Source organism: Benincasa hispida, chromosome 12 (genome assembly GCF_009727055.1).
Source record: "Benincasa hispida cultivar B227 chromosome 12, ASM972705v1, whole genome shotgun sequence".
Taxonomy (NCBI): Eukaryota; Viridiplantae; Streptophyta; class Magnoliopsida; order Cucurbitales; family Cucurbitaceae; genus Benincasa; species Benincasa hispida.
Window position 1 is genome coordinate 55,271,893 of NC_052360.1, and position 14,722 is coordinate 55,286,614.

At 33.7% G+C, this 14,722-nt stretch overlaps 2 protein-coding genes across 3 annotated transcripts; one reads left to right on the forward strand and one right to left on the reverse strand.

The window, feature by feature from the left end:
- The first annotated feature begins 1,208 nt into the window (after window positions 1-1,208).
- Window positions 1,209-3,514, forward strand: LOC120067839 (photosystem II D1 precursor processing protein PSB27-H2, chloroplastic). Of its 2 annotated transcripts, none has more exons than XM_039019433.1 (4): window positions 1,209-1,451; window positions 1,739-1,885; window positions 2,646-3,046; window positions 3,130-3,514. In XM_039019433.1, the coding sequence occupies exons 2-4, from the start codon at window positions 1,807-1,809 to the stop codon at window positions 3,265-3,267; spliced, it is 618 nt and encodes a 205-aa protein (XP_038875361.1). In that variant the 5' UTR covers window positions 1,209-1,451; window positions 1,739-1,806; the 3' UTR covers window positions 3,268-3,514. The 2 variants fall into 2 exon arrangements, with proteins under 2 accessions (XP_038875361.1, XP_038875362.1); XM_039019434.1 differs by lacking the exon at window positions 1,209-1,451 and adding an exon at window positions 1,474-1,620.
- A 105-nt stretch (window positions 3,515-3,619) lies between these two features.
- LOC120067838 (imidazoleglycerol-phosphate dehydratase 1, chloroplastic) lies at window positions 3,620-7,085 on the reverse strand. Its single transcript, XM_039019431.1, has 9 exons — window positions 6,803-7,085; window positions 6,574-6,698; window positions 6,202-6,306; window positions 5,886-5,978; window positions 4,698-4,772; window positions 4,527-4,589; window positions 4,149-4,258; window positions 3,979-4,049; window positions 3,620-3,895 (listed from the first exon to the last, which is right to left on the reverse strand). Exons 1-8 carry the CDS (start codon window positions 7,029-7,031, stop codon window positions 4,022-4,024), a joined length of 828 nt encoding a protein of 275 aa, XP_038875359.1. The 5' UTR covers window positions 7,032-7,085; the 3' UTR covers window positions 3,620-3,895; window positions 3,979-4,021.
- Between the last annotated feature and the right edge of the window lie 7,637 nt (window positions 7,086-14,722).

Below are 14,722 nucleotides of genomic sequence, written 5' to 3' on the forward strand. Positions count from 1 at the left end.
GAAAGTAACGAGCGAGATTTAAGGGGTGCATAATGTAAGCAAAAATATCCGTCATTGTTTTCAAAATCTTTGCGCGTTTGTTCCTCTCAAATCGTGGAAGCATAGTAGATCCTCGTAATCACAATAGACAATTGAAAGAAGGCTAGAAGCATGGGGGCAAGAGGAAAGGAAGAGCTAAGAAACATAGGGGAGAGAAAGAGGGAAGAAGGCAATGCAAGTGCAAAGAGAAGAAAGAAATGCGAGCGAGAAGAACAAAGAAAATAACGAACGCAATCTAAGTTATATGTGACACAATCAAAATGTCGGTACTCATCGTTTTAAAATTTGGGTTATTTGATATTACCACAACATAGATTGGATCATCTGAACATAAAGATCGATTACATTGATAAAAGTTAGAGAACATTTCTAGTCCTACTGTATTAGGAAAAACTTCCCTACCTCTTCCCTTTAATGTGTCACATATGGCACCATTGGTACATTTTTTATTTATGTAATTTTTACATAGCCCCACCTTAAGTTTTAAACCAATGATGCCTCCCATTTTTTTCAACCAATCATTTTCTCTCTTATCTTTAATTTATATATTTTCTATGCATCACCTAATTTTGATTAGTTTCATTTCTGTTTGGTTCATTACATGAGTTGATAGTTGGAGTGAATTGGGGTGAGTTAGTAATTTCTAACTCACCCCAATTATCCCTCCCTCCATTATTTTCAATGGCTCCACCTATCAACCACCATCGATGACTACCGCTACCACACTCTGATGATCATCTTTCTACGGCCAACTCAGATGACTAACTCACTTCAACGACCATCTTTGCATCGTCAACTCCAATGACTAACTCCGAGTTCCGACAACCACCTTCGACAGCAACATTTAAAGTAAAAAAAAAATCAAGACAAAATCAATTTTATTTGGAAAAAAATGCATTAGATACCACAACTCAACTTAACTTTGCACTTTAATACATAGACTTTCTAACTCAACCCAACTCAATTCAACATCCCAAACATACACATTCCAACTCAATTCAAATAAACTCTACACTTCAAACACAATCAATCTAATTTCAAATCTAACCTCTCATATAATAATTACCAAACTTATCTCGAAATTTTGAGTGCGAAATGCCCCTAAATTAATTTCCAACTCATAACATTTTTTCTTTTATTCTAACCTTTTTCACTCTCATGATTTCCCGTAAAGCTGGCTCCTTTCCAAATCTCTATTCCGCCTTACCAAGAAATCGACACGAAACCGCTCTCGGCATAAGCATAACCACATGTTAAGAACTCGAACTTCATTTCCATCTCCCAACTTATCTTCTTTCAATTCATCTTCCCGATTAGGTTTAAAAAGTTTCTCTTCTTCTCCGGATTTTGCTTCCACCGATTCTTCACTGGTTCGTAACTTCGTACAAGGCAGCCACAAAGTTAAGAATTAGGTATAAACTACGATGCTAGCTTCTTCTCCGTTACTCCATTTATGCGCACACTCACACACATGGCTTGAGTTCGATGGCTGCTTCACTTCTGTTTAATTTCTGATTAAACTCATTGATGGTGCTTGTTTCTGTCGCAATTTTGGCATTCAATTGATTAACAGAATCTACGGCAAGTTCAATGGTTCTCAAGTTAGAAAAGATTTCTTTCTATGGTTTGGTTTTGTAATGGGAAGATTTGCTCCATGATAAACCCACGATTAAACATACTAATGCCTTATTTCCTGCAGGGGAATTGCTGGGGATGAAGTAGGGGAATAGTGGCTCAACTTGGCTGGAGTAATTAACAAGAACGAAGATGGCTGCATTTATTCAAGCAAATATCTGCCCTACGACTATTTCAACATTGGATAGAAACTTAAAAAGTGAAAATGGGCGTAAGTAACATCATCACCCGTAGCCATAAGTTGGCTTCGGTGTTGAATTTGAAATGTTGCCAAATATATTTGCACCTTCTTTTTCTCGCCGGTTGCCATTTATAACATGTCTCATACTTGGAGAAGTGAACATTCTTTTGATGCTTGAAATATCAAAATGCATTGCAGCAGGCATATTCCTGAATGCTGTATCATTTATACATACTAGGTTCAAACCCATTTTTAATCCATTAACTTTCATGGCTTCTTGAAGTTTAGTTTGCAAAGATTTACTCCTACTTCAAAATTCATAAGAATTTAGTCTCTATACTTTAATAAATAAGAATTTAGTCTCTATACTTTATTAAATAATAATTTAGTCCTTTCATTTAATTGTGCAAAATATTTAGATCTAATGAACTTTTTACTCAGGTAGATTAGTTTACTAACTAGGGATCAATTTGTTTATATACTATAAAGACTAAATAGTTATGTTACAAAAATTAAAACCTAATTTTGACAAGTTATATCAGAGTAGTTACTAAATTGCTACAAATTTTAAAGTATAGACTAAATTATTACATGTTAAAATTGTTGAAGGACTGAATTATTTAAGATTTGAGAGTACCAGGATTAAATCATTATACACTAAATTGTTATATGTCGGAAAGTTCAAGACGAGTATTTCCTCAACCTATGTACAATTCCCTTGTTCTGAATCTGAATGCACCCGTACATAAGTTTATGTACTCTTTCTTTCTTGTCTTATGCAATATAACAGATAAACTGCGATCCAGGTCTCAAGTTGTGCTTCCATCTCAAGAAGTTTGTAGACGTCACTTAATGTGTAGTGGCATGTCATTGGTTGTGTTTCTCACATGTAACAATGGATTGACACCATCTTCAGCCCGGGCCGAAGAAACTCCAAATGACGAGGAAGAGGATAATGGAGTTATCGGGACGATCAAATCAATATTTGATCCAAATGAGAAAACCAAATCAGGGAAAGTATTGCCAAAGGCTTACCTGAAGTCTGCAAGGGAGGTGGTGAAGACGCTGCGTGAGTCATTACAGGAAGACCCTAAGGACGGTGCTAAATTTAGACGAACTGCAGATGCTGCAAAAGAATCCATTCGAGACTATTTAAGCAATTGGTTGGGACAACGAACAGTTGTTCGAGAGGTATAACTAATGAAAAACAACTAATGTTAGTTCATGATGATCATAATGAATTTATAACAACATTTTCACTCACTCACATGCAGGAATCTTACGTTGTGCTAGAGAAAGCAATAAAGTCATTGGCAGGCTTTTACGCAAAGGCTGGGCCATCTGCGCCACTGCCAGAAGCTGTTAAATCTGATATACTTGATGATTTGGATAAGGCTGAAGAATTCTTGTAACTGATGAGCATTTGAGGTCTAGATGAATATTTTTGTTAACATAACATTTCACATCTTAGATTTGTGAGGTATGCAGCTACTTTTGTTGCTATTCCTCACCTTATTGATCATACAGGAGAATTTATGTTCAATGGATTGAAAAAGGAAAAATCGAAACTGAGCATACATGGCTGCTCTTGTTTCTAGCTTCACTAGTATATCGGCTTTTGAACTACAATTAAATCTACCAATTTTTGTAATAGAAGTACAATTTTGACTGCCTAACATCTGGATAAGCCATTTCTTTTCTTATTTCCCCTGCCCATTGAGAAACAATTAAAAAGATAAGTTAAAAAGTAGAACATATCAAAACTTTCAACCATGGCAGTTTGAGCCTTATTACTCAACGATGATTCCATAGAAGAGGGCACTAATATCTAATGCATAAATACTATTACAACAGTGATATAAGACGAAAAAATGATTCAAGCTGAAGAATCAGTCATTTTCATATACAATAATGTTCTATCATCAACCGTACAATAATTTTTCTGCCATCATCTCCTTCCTGCTCAAACATCCATCTCCATACAGGACTGAATCAAGTGTTGATCGATTGCATATGAAGCATTGCTCCAATCAATTATCTCTAGGTAAAATAAAGCAAGTCAGTTTAAATAATCACCATGGTCAGGCTCATAACATAATAAGGTACGAGAGACAAAAGCTTACCATATTAAGGCACAAGTTTATCTTGGCACGTTGATGCCAACAATCAAGTACGTGATAGAACACCTTTTGAACTGTAGACCAAACAATACGAACATTGTCATGTCATGTCAGAATTCATTCAGTTGATTCTCCAAATACAAGTGAGACAATTGACAAGTAGGATATCATACCTGGGCACGGTTCCAAGACGGCGTGGGTCATACTCTGTTGCTTGTCTAAGGGCCCTGGCAAATGCTTTGAACGTGGCTTCAATAATATGATGAGAATTCTTTCCGGCAAGCTGCTCATCAACAGATGAATTTAGAACAGAAGTTAGGTAAGCAGAAACCATAGGTCTCACGAATAAGATAAGAAACTAGGTTCAAACAGAAACACCATGTTTTAAAAATCTTCCAAGAATATTATTGTAACCGCAATCAGGATTTTAAAAACAGACTATGGCAAACAAGGTAAATACAACACAAATTAAAGTGTTACATGATTCGTTGTTTAATTTGTTTTAGGCCTCTATACCATTATGTTATAGAACTGCTCCAAGTTTTTTTTACCTGTCGAATGTGAAGAGTCATACCAGAAGTATTCACCAGAGACTGGAAGAAATGTTCCACCAACTATCAGATTACATTGAACAGAAAAATAGAAGTAAGAAACCATTCTGGTATAGGTTAACAGAGAAGATGGCATGAAAACATAAATGAAAAAAGAGATGCTCAAAACACCTGGGTGTCATATGTTCCAACTCTCTGAGTAGGTATCTCTAGATCATAACTCAAATGTGGCCGGCCAGATAAATCCTGTATATCAACTCTAACTTAAGTTACTAGAATGCAGAACGAATAAAAATAAGCAAAGGCATAAAAAAAAATACTAGAATAAGTAAAAAAACGAATATTTTAGGTTCCGTTTGACAACTATTAAGTTTTTGTTTTTCAAAATTAAGCTGACAAACCCCAATTCTGCCTACGAGTTCATTTGTTTTCTTATCTACTTTTTGCAAATGTTTTCAAAAACTAAGCCATGTTTTGAAAACAAAACACAAAGTACTTTTTGAAAATTTGTTTCTGTTATTGAAATTTGGCTAAGAAATCAAATATTTATTTAGGAGAGGTTAAATGATAGTAAAGAAACAGGTGCAATTTTTTAGAAAACAGAAAATTATCAATGAAACCGTTATTTTTTTTAAGAAACGGAGACTTGTATTAAAAAAAGAACAGAGGAGAACAACCTAAGGGTGGGGGTTGAGTAGACATGCTCCCCCCCCCCAGAAAAAAAAAAAAAAAAAAGCGCTAATAAATAAGAGCCCTCCAATTGTTAAAAATTATTGAAAAGCTATAATTACAAAAGTGTTTGGTGTAATTAGTGCACCACCAAGAAGCTGTATATTGAACAACAATCCAAAAAGAATCAGATTTATCATCAAAAGTTTTGCTATTCCTCTCGTTCCAAATGCACCTCCAAAGGAACCGAGAGGCACACCACCAAAGGACATTTCCTCTAAGACCAAAAGCTTTACAATCAAGGCCATCAACGAAATCGTTATCAAACATGCCTTTAATCTTTAGGATATTTGAGCACCCTCACGCTCCTAACCCTAGGTTTGGAAAGCTACTACAAGTTCTCCTTCTCATTTCCTAATCCTGCTACTTCTAATTGATCGACAGCTCAAATCGTAAGCCTACCTAGCTTGAAAGCAAAACGTGTAGCTCTAACAATAGGATTACTGCCCTCACCCCATTAGTTTACGCTCTGAAACATGGGACTTACTCCCTAATAAGTGAGGCATTTAGTGTAACTGAAGATTAGTTCCCAGCTGAAGACAATTACAATTTGCATTGAGAAATTATCTAACAGCCTTCATTAGCACCAAAAAAATAGAAGCATAAAGAAGAATAACACATGGATCATACTAGTGAGACATGTATAAGTGCTTCATCAAGAGGAGCAGAGAAGTCTCCGAACCGGTAAATTCCTTTCCGATCGCCAAGTGCATTCAGCAAAGCCTACAGAGCAAGAAGATCTAACGTATTAATTTGCAATAGTAAATAGATGATGAAACTGAGAATAGAGTATTTCCTGAAATTTTGAAACAGATCCAGTTCATAAGCCATAGAAAACATTTTTAAACTCTGATTGACATGCATCAACAGAGAAAACATCTCCAGTCATAAAGTACAACAATCTAGAAAATCAAGAATTGAACTTCTATAATAAGTTGTGCAATACCGATCCAATTGCAAGGGCAACATCTTCATTAGTGTGGTGATCATCAATATGGATGTCTCCCGTGGCCCTTACGTGCACATCGAAAAGCCCATGTGAAGAAAGTTGCTAACATGATCAAATAAAAACATATACATATTACTCACCAATACAATAAAAAGAACAACCACGAGATAATATACTGTTTGGACAGGCAAAATCCTATCATACCACCTGAATTTCATGTAGGAGAAGCTAAAAACAATCACTTTCTCTCAGCTAGGAAGGGTTATTTTTCAACCAAACAACACAACCATTAAGCGATTGAACGCAGCATAGTTTCTTCAAAGAAACAGAGAAAACCGAAAAGGGGTTCAAGAATAGGGAACCACTTACATCTAACATATGATCAAGAAATGGAATCCCAGTAATACTATCCGCAATCCCAGAGCCATCGAGGTTTATTTTAACAGATACATTTGTTTCCTTAGTGACTCTTTTCACTTCACCCACTCGAGGCCCTGAAATTTGAAATAGAAACAGATTCACTACAAGCAGCGGCAATATCAAAAAGTTCATGAAGAAAATCAATGGGCATAAATAAATAGTTGAGTTCAGACTCGACCTGAAGCGGTTGAAGAAATGGCCGCCGGTGACCCGTTTCGTTCAGATGAAGAAGCACAACATACTGTCCTAGTAAATTCCATTCTGTAATTGGGTTTAAGAGATAAAATAGAAGGGTGAAGGTGGAAGGGTGAGGAAGAAGTCTGAGGGACCCTAAACCCAAACTTGGGTTTCAATAGCATCAGCGAAATGGGAGAGCTTAGGAGGCGGGGAGATGCAGAAAGCTCCATTGGAAAGGGCTCGACCAACCACGTCCGCCTCCGGATCGATTAGGAGGCGTTATACGATTTTTATTTTTACGTTAGATAACAAACTCATGGAATTTTTATTATTTTTTTATTGATTTAGTTGGATATAAAGATGAACAAATCTATTTGAATTTCATGTTAAAACAAATTTATAAATCTACAATAAAATAAATCTATGTGAAAAAATAGATTTAACCTTCATTTAGAAATTTGATTCAATTTTTATTTTACTATAGATCTTTGAAAATTTGAATTTCACATTAAAAAATTCTCGAAAATACAAAAACACTAAAAAAAATATAAGAAAAGGTGAAAAAAAAATTTAGCGGCTGGTGGGATACACGAAAAACTTGTGGACTCCATCCACAATTTTACAACCCTATTTTTGTCCATAGTTTCAAACCAATCCTATTTTTGTCAATAACTATTAAAATAACATTATTTTTTAAAAAAATTCACATTTGGGCTTACTAAGTATTTTTTTTAAAAAAAAATAAATTTGAGAATGATTTTTTTTTTTTTTTAAACGCAAGCTTGTTAAAAAAACAACAAAAAACCAACACAATCTTCATGGAGAAGAGAGGACAACCAATCTTGAAAACAAGACTCTAACGTGCCTCAAACACTACTTGAATAGAAGAAGATTAGGAACCAAAACAATCAAGAACAACTCAAGCAAGAGAATGAGCCACAAAATTACAAGAACGAAAACAAGTAACAAAAGAAATAACACCAATACGCAGCGCAATCTCAACCGTATATTGCCAATGTTTTTAAACCTTATTTTTTATAGCTTTCAAGTTTTGTTAATTTCATTTATGTTACTTTTATCTTAAAAAATTCTCATTTTGGTTAAATAAATATTTTAAAAGTAAATGGACAAATGAATCAAAATTACTTTCAATAAAATATAAAAAGTAACAATAAGAATCGGACATTAAAAGTTTTCTCATATAATAACACAATCAAGCACGTGTTAAATTTGTAATTTAGGTTTACCTTAAAAAGAGATAAATACAATTTTAGTCTAAAAAATTTAAAGTTTGTGTCTATTCAATCTTTGACTTTAAAAATTACAAATTTTATTCACTTTTGGATCTTTTAAAATTCATGAATCTATTAACACACATAATTGGGAGGATCTTTTATTAGAATATTGTAGATTTGAAAAAGTTATTAGAAAAATATGGTGGATTTAAAATTAATTAGAGAAACATGGTTGTTTTGTCCGTTCGAGTTAGAAGTCAAAGGTTGAGAATTCGACGAAGGTGGATGTCGAGGATTGAGAACTCGATGAACTTGGTGAAAGCTTTGCATGGAGACTTGTCAAACGTTGAACATTCGACCTACATAAGTCGAAAGTTCAACCCTCGACAAGCAGTGAGTAGTCTCATCTCTCTGCCGCTTTTGCCGCTGCTGATCGCTTGCTGCCGAGACTTGTCGAACGTTGAACATTTGACCTACATAAGTCGAAAGTTCAACCCTTGACAAGCAGTGAGTAGTCCCATCTCTTTGTCGCTGCTGACAAGCTGCCTACTGCCGTACCTCCTCCCCAACCACCGCTTTTAATTTCATCTCTGCCGCTTTTAATAAGTCTCCCATGGATCGAGTGTTCAACACTCGACCTATGTGTTTTTAAACACCACCCCACCATTCTCAGATCACGGTTTGCATTTGCGCATTTTCAAAATCCCTACTAAATCCCTTCTCCTATTAATCCCTTCTTCCTTTACTAAATCCCTCTCCTTCCAGCTTTCCGTTTCCATTTCTCTTCTTCTATTAATCCCTCTCCTCCCATTTTTTACTTTCCATTTCCATTTTTCTTCTTCTATTCCGATTGATACAAATTGCTCCCACACCTCTCCCTTGATCACAAACTAAATTGGTTCGTTACTCTACTAAATTTTTATTTTTTAAGAATAATTATAAATTTTATTTTTGTTCTTATATTATTATTATTATTTTATAGATTCTATTTTTTTTTAATTTTTTGTAGTTGTTTCCAGATAACAAATAACAGGAAAAAAGGGTGAACGTTGTCATTTTGAAGAAAAAAAAGAACTACCGTCGAATTTATGAGTTGAAGTTTAACTTTTATTTATTAGTAGTTTTTTGTTTTTAATATTTGTTTATGCTAAATATATCATTTTTATTCCTTATATTGATGTCTACCATGATAATGTTAATTTTTTAATATTATTTTTTAATTGAAGATCAATAAGTAATTTTATTTATTTATCCGTTTTTTTAATGAATATTCTATATTTTAATATTGTTTTTTAGTTAACAAGTTTAGTATAGTTTAAAAAGTTTAGTTTATTATTATGTAAAAAGTTGATATTTATAGTTTAATACAAAATTATTGTGATAGATAACAAGTTTAGTATAGTTAAAAAGTTTAGTTAATTCTTATGATATTTGATTTCTTTAGTATTAACTTTAATGTTTATAGTGTTAAAATGTTTAGTTTGTTGTTATGTTTAAAAAGTTGATATTTATAGTTTAATACAAAGTTATTGTGATAGTTAACAAGTTTAGTATAGTTTAAAAAGTTTAGTTTTATTCTTATGATATTTGATTTCTTTAGTATTAACTTTGATGTTTATAGTGTTAAAATGTTAGTTTATTGTTATGTTTTAAAAAGTTGGTGTTTAAAGTTTAATACAAATTATTGTGATATTAACAATTTAATATAGTTTAAAAAGTTTAATTTATTCTTATGATATTTGATTTTTCTAGTTTAACTTTGAAAAGATAGTTTAAAATAGATTTGAAAAAAGTTTAATTTAATTTAATTTTTTATTTTGTATTAAATTTGAAAAAATAGTTTTAAAAAATTTATCTCATTGTAATTTGAAAAGTTTAATTTGTTGTTATGTTTAAAAATAGTTATAAAAAGTTTAATTTATTGTTATGTTTAAAATAGTTATAAAAAATTTAATTAATTGTTATATTTAAAAAGTTGATGTTCATAAACTTAAAAAGTTTATGTTTATAAATTAAAAAGTTTAATTTTTTTAATTTAATAATAAAATTATTGTGATTTTCCTAAAAAAGTTTAGTATTTTTTAATATATTTATTATAAAAAGTTGATGTTTGTTTGTTTTTTTTTTTTTTTTTTTAGAAAATGGTGGGACAAATGCTTGGGATTTTTGTTGTTTACAAATGGTAATATGATTGATGGTATTGATGGAATTGACTATGACCAACCATCAAGTGGGAGTTTTAGCATAAATGTGAACTATGAACTTGCAATGTCACTGCCTGCATTTGTATGTAAATGTAAATAGGATAGGGATGGATATAAACTTGAATATATCATTTAGCCAGTTTGAAAATCCAACTGAATGTATTGATCCTGATCCATCGCCATGTGATAATGAAGATATGGCGGCTAATAACAGACTTCAGAACTGAAACGGGTGATGAATTTGAAGAGTTGGATTTCGATGGTCGTGAACATGAGATACTTTCAAATACATTCAACGATTTGGATATAAATGTATTGGATAGCATTCGAGAACATAACCCCCTATGGACGTTGACAATACTCAATTGTATAAAGGAATGATGTGTCAAGACAAAGAAATGCTACAACACGCGGTCAAATGTTTTGCAATAAAATGTCACGCACCATATGAGGTTGTTGAATCGACACCGACAATTTGGACAATTCGGTGTAAAAAGTGGGAGGAAGGTTGCAAGTGGAGATTTCGTGCAATAAAGAAAAAATCGCATGGCTTGTTTGAGATCACTAAGTACGATGAGCAGCATACATGTTTTTATTCAGAACTAAGTCAAAGTCATGTGCAATTGGATTCTCAATGATTGCACTAGAGTTCTGTGATGCCGCAAGAGAAAAACCATATCTCAGTATGGCACAACTGCAGTTCGACATCAAATCAAAGTTTGGATATCATGTTCCTTATCATAGGGTATGGGAGGGCAAAAGAAAAGCGTTGGCTAAAGTGTTCGATGATTGGGATGAGTCTTACAAATTGTTACCCAGGTGGTTGTATATGGTTAAGCAGACCAATCCCGGAACACGTGTAGAGTGGAGAGTGGAAAAAACGCTTACTGAAGGCCATGTTATCCAAACTTCTGTATTTTGGGCATTTGGTCCTTGTATAGAAGCTTTTAATAAATGTCGACCAATAATTCAAATAGATGGTACACACTTGTACAGAAAATATAGAGGAAAATTGCTGATTGCTACATTGGTTGACTCAAACGGCCATCTTCTTCCACTTGCATTTTTCGTTCTGATGAAGAGTCCGCATACTCATGGGGATGGTTCCTAAAACACCTGAGAGAAATTGTAACACACAAAGAGGTGCGGGACCAAAATGTCACCATCGTTTCTGCTTACGACATATCGTCAGCAACTTTAATAAAAAGTATAGATTTAATTCATTGAAAAATTATGTTTATCATGCCGGGGGTAAGTTTCAAATTCAGAAGTTCAATAAAGCAATTGAAGATATCAAAGGAATAAATCGGAATTGTCTGAGTTTTTTTTACAACATTAGTTTAGAGCAATGAACTCAAGCATATGATGGAGGATTCAGATATGGGTGGATGACAACAAATCTATCAGAGTGCATAAATGGAGTCCTCAAAGGAGCTCAAATATTGCCTATAAATGCTCTTGCTCAGATAATATTCTTCAAATGCATGAATTATTTTGAGAAAAGAAGAGAAGAAATAAGGGATGCATTGGAGCGTCAAGATAAATACACCCGGTAATTAACAATTTATTTCAAACATATTTTATAATACTAAGTGGAGTAAAAATCCAAGTACGCACACGAGAAAATAAATAAATGGGCTGCAAGATCTAGTAAACATGAAGTACAATCATACGATCGGTATAAAGGTGTGTTTCATGTGAAGACCGGATGTCATAGTCTTAATGCCAAAGGAGGAAGTATTAAAATATTGAGGCTAAACATGTTCAAGCGGTACTGTTCATGTAACAAGTGACAAGCATTTGACATTCCATGCTCGCATTTTATGGTCGTTTGCTCACATTTTAACATGAACTACAAAGACTTTATTGAGGACTACTATAAATTGTCAACGTATGCTGAATGTTACTTTCCTCAATTTCAACCTGTACCGCATGAAGATTACTGGATCACGCACCCTAATATGCCCGTCTTACATCCTGATCTATCGTTGTTGAGAAAACCTGATAAACTGAAAAGTTCACGTTATCACAACGAGATGGATTGAACAAAACCAGTCACTTAACAACGATGTGGATTTTGTAATCAGTTAAGCCATAATCGAAAGAAGTGTCCTTTGTTACTAAGACGGGCTCCAGATAGTTAAGGATTGAAAAATGAATATTTTTTTATTATATATTCAATTTTTTTAGTACAATTTATTGTATATTCAATTTTTTTTATAATAATTTATTATATATTCAATTTTTTTTATTGTAATCTATAAAGTTATATATTATTCTTTTAATTGAGAAATAAATACTTCTTTTATCATGTATATTTAATTAAGTGTAGATACTTTTATTGTATATTTAATTTTTTTATTATAATTTATAAAGTTGTACATTATTCTTTTAATAAAGTTGTACATTATTCTTTTAATTAAATTATACATTATTTAATTAAGTTAATTAAGTTGTACATTATTCTTCTAATTGAGAAATAAATATTTTTTTAATTGAGAAATAAATATATTTTTTTCCTTTCAGATCATGGCTTTAAACCCAGGACCTATTGATCCTGATGTTTTGTATGACCAGTCCATTCATCGATCATCTGTTGTATGGCGAGATCGTACTACTGGAGAAATATCTTGCAGGCATCGATAGGCAGTTCTCCAGCGCACTATCCCACTCTACCCTCGAATACTACCGCTACTGCACACATAGGGTTGCCAAATTGGGATTTATTCAATTGGACTGGCATCTGATCACAATCTTGGTCAAGAGATGGAGGCCTGAGACGCATACATTTCATATGTCTGTTGGATAGTGCACTATCACTCTACAAGACATAGAAGTGTTGTTAGGTTACCTGTTGATGGTGAGCCGGTCACCGGAGTGATGTACAATGACTGGCCATAAGTTTGTCAATTATACCTCGGTGCGACCCCACCTGCCGAAAAAATTAAAGGATCGAGGTTAAGTTTGATATGGTTAGGAACACAATTCCGTGAGCTCACAGATGATGCAGACGAGAAAACCGTCATAAGATATGTGCGAGCATATATACTACAAATGATGGGTGGAAGTTTGTTTTCCGATCAATCAAGTCATTTTGTTCACTTGATGTTCTTGCCACTATTAGCTAACCTCTATGATGCAGGGCGGTATTCGTGGGGTGGAGCATGTTTGGTATGGTTGTATAGACAACTATGCAAAGCAACAAGACCTGAGGTTCGAGAGATAACTGGACCTCTCATACTTTTGCAACTATGGGCTTGGGAGTGATTTCCAACAATGGCTTCACAGCTACAACATGTTAATGACGCTCAGTTAGCTGGACGAGTCCTCCGTTATCGGTATGTGTTTTTAATTCAATTTAATTTTTATATCACTGATCTAGTTAATTTAGATTCTAAATTATCAATTTAAAAAATTAGGTGGAGAGACAAATTGTGTGGCTAGGACAGCCACACATGTAGTCAGCCAGTACAGATACATGTTTGATCTGCTTCAACCTAATTGATTATTTAATACACATTTTTATTGTATTTGTATTTAATTGTTTTCCAATATAATATTTTGTGTTCAGGTTATTTGGGAGCCTACAAAATTATTATGTATACTTTGCCTAATTTTTTGTACAAATGGTCAAAACTATGGCAGACGATGAGTCCTCTCATATGTTTCACATTGGTGAGTGGCATCTTCCTGACAGGGTGATAAGACAATTTGGTGTTCAGCAGATGTCCCATCACCTTGTAATATTGAACCCCCATTGCATGATATTGACTTTAGGACTAGAGATTGGTCTGAAAAAGTTGCACATTTGGTAGTGCGATAGCACTATCGTGCAAGGTTTATTGCAAGTTCAACAGTTTGTTACAGGGATATGTCACTCAAGAAAATATATTCATTAATATAATAATATACAAGGCGCTATGTCACTCGTCCGAGAGAGCTTGTGGGTCATCTGGTAAATGAATGAATATATCTAATTATTTTAATTTAAATTTATTTTAAATATTATCTAATTATTTTATAATTCACAGAGATCGAACAACAGTAGACTCCGTGAGGTTGCGAATGATCCGAATCAGGTTCTTGCTATATGTAGTGACAATCAAAGCTATATGGAGGAGATACATTATATGTACGTTATACCTATTGTTCCTCCACCAGCTCCTAGACATAGAGAACCTGTTCGGGAAGTGGATGAGGTTGCCCATAATGTGGAAGAGTTACCTCTGTGATGCAGACGCAGAGTCAAACTAATTATGTTAGTCCGATGATGATGATGCCAACATTTGGTTCAGGACATTATGACTCAGAGGCTAGTCCTTTGTCTTAATACGTGCATGGATATGGTCGAGGTCGTGGAGAGCATAATGAATATTTATATTATGAAATGCCTGCAAAAGTACCAGAGCAACATCAAGAAGAATTCGAGCAACCTCAAGTTCGAAGTCGACAACGACAACCAACTTGAAATCGACGACGTCC